The following is a 6,000-nucleotide window of genomic DNA, read 5'->3' as shown; positions in this document are numbered from 1 at the left end:
AAGGAGGCTTTATTCTTCCCCAGTGAGTTTGCTCCCCAGAGTAAGTGGAATCTGTTGGAACAATTCAGAACAAAACAGAATGGCTAGTAAATGAAACATGCTTGTTAAAATGTTTTCCAGTATCTCTCTGAGATGGAGCCGAACCGCTTCTTGATATCGTCAGTGGTCTAATATTAATAGTTTCATGAGGGTTTGGGGATAGTAACAGATTTTAAAATGCCACCTCAGAAACTGGGGGCTAGTGGGGAACAGAACACAAGCTAACTTTTGTGTCTAGCAGGAGAAGGGGAGAGAAGTCTGCAAGCGTGACTTTCAGGCTCTTCCACAGACTGGCAAAAATCTGCTTTCCCTTCTATCAATTCAGTGTTGGCTTAGACACAGTTTTGCCAAAGCCTGTCACATTTACCAGCTTTGAGCGTTGTTAGAAATACATGTTCTGTGGTCACATGAATTTGGGAAATTCTAGTTTGAAAAAGTTTTAAAAAGTTTTACTCGGTATCAGACTTTCAGAACACTTAATTGACATTGCCCTGTGCACGGCACTTTGTGAATCTAGGGCTGAGCATTTGCTAGGGGTAGACACTAACAGTGGTTCTCAGTGGAGGGTCGTGGTTTTGCCTCCTGGGGACATCTGACATTGTCTGGAGACATTTTTGATTGTCATGACTGGGGAAGGGTGTTATGACCACTGAGTGGGAAGAGACCAGGTTAGCTGCTGTCTTCCAATGCACAAGACAGATCCCTCACCTCCCTCCACCAACAAAGAATGATCAAGCTCCAAAGGTCAGCAATTTAGAGATTGAGAAGCCATGCTCTATAATAGACATGTGAGTGACAAGTTGCTTTAGTCGTGCCTGACTCTGTGTGACTCTATGGACTGCAGACTGCCAGGCTCCTCTGCGCATGGAATTCTCCAGGCAAGAATACCGAAGTGGGTTGCTGTTCCTTACTCCAGGGGATCTTCCCTACCCAGGGATGGAACCCACGTCTCTTACATCTAATCTGCATTGCCAGGTGGTTTCTTTACCACTAGCGCCTCCTGGGAAGCTCATAATATACATAGCTTGTAACATTCAGCTGCAAAATTGTTTTTTCTGAATGTGTTTTGTAGCACTAGAGTGGAAAATGTGTGGGGAAACTCTGCCTTCAGTTTATCCGCAATGTTTACATTATGTTTTAATTGCTGAGCAGTGTGGTCTTCCCTTAATATTCCTTCTCTTTCACCTCCATAAGGCACTTATCTTCATTGGCTGGCCTGGCCTTGAAATCTCCCTCAGCTGGCTTGACCATGAATTGTTTGGTTTTCCTTCTCCTTCTGTAACCTCTCTCCCTCCGTTTTTGGCTTTTCTCCTTCTTCCTGCTCCAGAATAGGGGCATTTCTTGTGGTTTTAGTCTTCGCTGTGATGAGTTTCCTATGACTTTCGTTATGTGCCCTCTGCCAAGATACTTTTTTCCCAAAGACGTCTACATTTCCAGTTCTGTGTTGGATATTTTCTCTAAAATAAAAAATGTCCCTTTTCTAAAACCACTTTTTTTCTCTTCAATTTCCTATTTCCCTCCTTCATTAATTTGTTCTTAAATTCTTCCAATTTTGTCAGTCAATCAGACACGAGATTACTTTCAATCACTAAACCCTGTGAAACCTCTGGTCCTTTGTCTTCCTCTTCTCAAAAGAGGCCTCGATTGCCCCTTGTCTGATTACTGAAATAAATTCCAAATCACATTTTCTGCTTCCCCTCCATATCCTTTCCATGTAGCCTGCACACTACCAGTGTTTAAATCATTCTAAAACATCTCTTTGATTCTTTCCTTAAAACTTGCAAAGGGTGAGTTCCCATTATCCTTTGAATAAAGCCCACACAACTTTTGCTGGTAATCAAATTTCCCACAGTGTGGCTTCCACCTATACTTGAAACTTTTGTTCCAGTGGCTCTCCACTGAAATTCTAGAAAGAAAAAACACTGTTCATATGACAGCAAAGCTGTAAAATGGGTGAGTGCAAAGCCCTTGGTGAATGGAAGTTTTTGTAAAGTTTTTAGATTTAATTTCTGCAATATGGTCTCTGGAAGCTGAACAATGCAAATTCTAAATTATTGCAGTTGCATTTGTACTTATGACTCATCCTCTGTACTGAGGATACGTTATGAAGATAAAGAAGGATGTTACTCAAGGCTTCCATCTGTCAAAGCCCCTAGCCTATCATATTATGCACGCTTTGTAAATATTTGTTGAATTTAGAATAAATGAATGAATGCGTGAGCGAGTGAATGGGAAAACTACTTTGGCAGGTGCTGTTGATATTCTGCAAATACCGGAAAATCCTGAAAATACCTGAAACTTTCTACTGGAAGTCTTTTTTTTCCCCTGGCTAGAGATGTATGTTCAACCTACACTTAGTTCAAACTGGAAGTGTCAGAGATTCAGTGAGTCCAGGAGCCACCCTTAACCAGTGATGAACAGAGTGTTGGTATATATAGCCTAACCCCTTCGTTGGAATAACTGAAACGTGCTCTTCAGTGGTTCCCAGATTTCCTCACTGGGACTGAGCTGTAATTGTCTCAGGATCTTGCACGCTGGGCTTCCCAGGTGGCACTAGTGATAAAGAACCCACCTGCCAATGCGGGGGACAGAAGAGATGTGGGTTCAGTCCCTGGGGTGCGAAGATCCCCTACATGGCAACCCACTCCAGTACACTTGTCTGGAGAATCCATCCCATGGACAGAAGAACGTGGCGGCTATAGTTCATAGGGTCACACAGAGTTGGACATGACTGACGCAACTTAGCACACACATGCACCTTGCATGCTGAAATATCTTCTATTGACTGCCTTTCCTTCTCACTCTCACTTTCTCATCCTTCAGCAGTGCTTTCTAGGATCACTTCACTTCATAAAGCAAAACAACCTCCCCAAACACAAAACCCCCAAAGCAGAAAAATCCCCAAGTCCCTTGCAATTGAATTCTTGTCTCAGAATCCGCTTCTGGGAAAACTCAAACTAAGACAGCCACTGAACTTGGAAATGCACACTGCGTGCTTAAGGAGAGTCCACAACATTTGGAATTCGTGCACTTGGAGCTGAATGAAAAAAAGATCTTTCAGGAATCAGCATCCTGTTCTCTGTGGCAAAAATTTGTTTCCACACAAATCACTAATGGCTTGAACGAAAGATGGGAAAGTTTTGTCTCTGGAAGATCACCATTAATTTATAAAGGGAGAATGTGTGTGGGGTCATTCTTTATTATTCAGACATTTTAGATATAAAAAAATATTAAAACTGAAAAATAGTCACTAATGGAATGTTTAACTATAAAATTACTCTAAATTCAAATTTCCTTTCCCACTTCATGCTTCTGTCTCTCCTCCCCATAATGTCCTAACAGCAAGTATCAGAATATTTGGCTAAATCATACAAATAAAACTGTAGCTCAACTTCAATAGAAAATCTGAAATCTTGCAAAAGTGCAGCCTTTCATGAAGTCTGTGAAAATGATGTTGGAGAACTGCTAGAATCTGTGCAAAGCCATGGAAAGTGAGGATCAGGCACAATAAGACAAGACAGCCGAAGACAGACGGGACATAAACGGTGACTGTGACAAGAGCTTTCCAAAGGATATCAAAGGATTTCTGGATATCACAGCGTTAAGGGGGATTCTTGGGAGCAATTAGTGATGCCTTTAAATATGTTTGCAAAACACAGTGCTCTTTTGGATCATTCTTCACATGAGGAAATGTATATTATATTGTGTTAGGCCACACACACACACACACACACACACACACACGATTCCATTCCAGAATTTCCATTTCCATTTTGAGTGACAGAATGGCATGTAAGTTTTTTCTTCCACAGCGTCTAATCTCAGAGTCTGCTGTATAACCCCCTTTTAGAGAATCATGAAAACATTTGCTTTGTGTGATAAATTGAAACAGGAAGGATGCTTGTTCCTCGCCTTACACAGAGTCTCCTTTGGTTGAAAACCACTTAAACATTGAAGTGAGAATATTTTCTGCTTTTCTTGAGTTACAGATGTTTCCTCAGAACTACGTTTCCAAACAGTCCCAGCTGACTGTCTCTAAGGCCTGTGCAAATTGATAAGATGCATCTGGTCTCAAGACACAGACTAAGTACAGGGCAGGTTCTCAGTGTCCCCAGAGAACCCAGTTGGGGTCAGAGCAAAGTTTCGGAACTGCTTGCTCTATATATGAATGCCAAGTGAATCCCCAGCAGGGAGAGACAGGCGGGGAGTAGACTGCTGGCCTCTTCCCACTGCTGAAAATTCACTGGGCGCTGGAGGAGGACATTTTCCTTCTCTCTGCTGCCCTGAATGTTTTCCCAAACATGAAGGTAAGATAATAACTTCATTACTTTTGTGAACAGAGCTAACTCTAAAGGGAGTAAGGTTTCACTTAAGTAACAAATAAATTAAAAAAAAAAAAGAAAAGACATGGGAAAATAGAAAAGAGAAAGTTCTGAGGGTGACTTTTAAGAAATCCTTAATTAAATATATTTAACAATTCAGCTGAAGTGAATTTCTTTTTCTTTTCTTGTAGTTTATTTTATTGGTTTAGAGGTCTGGGAATCGGAGATTGGAAGCAGTATTTATGAAAGTCCCAAGAAAGCTGTTAAGAAATACAATAACACAACTGTTATTTCTTAGGGAAAAATTCCCTCCAATGTATTTTGTTTGTTTGATTTGGAGTCATGCAATGAATCCCTGTGATTTGACTTATCTAACAGCTTTATAGAAGAGAGAATTTGGAAACTTGGAACTTTAGAATTTGGAATCTGGATGAAAGGATCAGGATTGTAACAGCACAAGATACAGATAAATGGAATGGCAATAAAGAGTTACCAAAAACACACAGTGGCCTAATGCAAAATGGCCGAATGTTAAGAAAAAAAAAATGTAGGACCAAAGATAGATGTAACTATCATAAACTATATTTCTGGGATGTAAACATAAGTTGAACCTGCTACTGCAATTTTATCATTGCAAAGTTTTGTATTTAAACTTTTAAAATTTTACATTCTAATGCTGGAGCAGTAATTTCTCAGCCCTGTCAGCTGCTAGATTGCTTTTGCTGTAACTATGCTGCCTGAGTACAGTAGGGACTCCGTGCTCACTTTCCAGGGGGATGGAGGAGGACGGAAACATGGGTCTTGAGTATTTTATGTGCGAAATTGCACTTCATTAAGTCATTGAAAATTAAACACAAATCACAAAGTTAATTTGTCTAATGTTATAATGCTAGAATGCCAAGTAACTGTACAAAGTTAGAATTATGATATAATCTAATCTCTGTCTGTTTTGTATTTTTATTTAAAAATTTAGAACATTTGATAACTTAGAATAGGATGCCTTTCCTAGAGTCATGCAGCTAGTATACTTTCTCCTAATATTTGTATTAACTATCAGTCAATTTCCTTATTATTTTATGATGAGACATCTTAATAATTGTTTTGTATTTGAAGATGGGTTCATAGTCATTGATTATTATGATATTTTTCTACTGGGGTAATATATTTACTTTTATCTTTCAGTTGGTTGATAAAATATCAACAAATAAATGATTTCTTTGTGAGCTGCATTCAGAGTTCTCACCTATATTTGAGAGTAGAGACTCATATTTTTACAGTTAATCTGAAGGGTATGCTTTTGTGATATACTGTGGTTTCCAAGTCTGGCCTTTAAGAAGGACTATTCTTTTGTCTTTTCCCTGATAACATGTGAACTGAATTCAGAGAGGTGGTCCCAGGATTCCACTGGTACTCTTTGTATCCCTTGGATAGGATATAATTGGATCTGAAGTGTTTCAGGACTTTAGAGCAAAAAGGGTTTCGCTTTGATCTAACTGTGGTCCAGACCTTCACTCTCTCGTCCCTGGACTGAGATGAAACCTCGTCCCTGGGGTTTGTAAACCTGAAGCATGATTCTCATGGGGCTGGGATGTGGTCAAGCACAATGATATCTCAGATGATGGTCTCTCTGCTCCCTCAC

General features: G+C 39.9%; 1 protein-coding gene across 1 annotated transcript in view; it reads left to right on the top strand.

The window, feature by feature from the left end:
• The first annotated feature begins 4,227 nt into the window (after positions 1-4,227).
• The window catches only part of C7 (complement C7), a 57,266-nt gene continuing 55,493 nt past the window's right edge, over positions 4,228-6,000 (top strand). Inside the window, exon 1 of the mRNA XM_004017017.6 lies at positions 4,228-4,346. Coding sequence (XP_004017066.2) covers positions 4,341-4,346 — 6 coding nt within the window. The 5' untranslated portion in view covers positions 4,228-4,340. The remainder of the gene's footprint in view (positions 4,347-6,000) is intronic.

The sequence above is a fragment of the Ovis aries genome, chromosome 16, assembly GCF_016772045.2.
Source record: "Ovis aries strain OAR_USU_Benz2616 breed Rambouillet chromosome 16, ARS-UI_Ramb_v3.0, whole genome shotgun sequence".
Taxonomy (NCBI): domain Eukaryota; kingdom Metazoa; phylum Chordata; class Mammalia; order Artiodactyla; family Bovidae; genus Ovis; species Ovis aries.
Note: the sequence above shows the minus strand (reverse complement) of the source record. Positions and strands in the feature narration are given on the sequence as shown.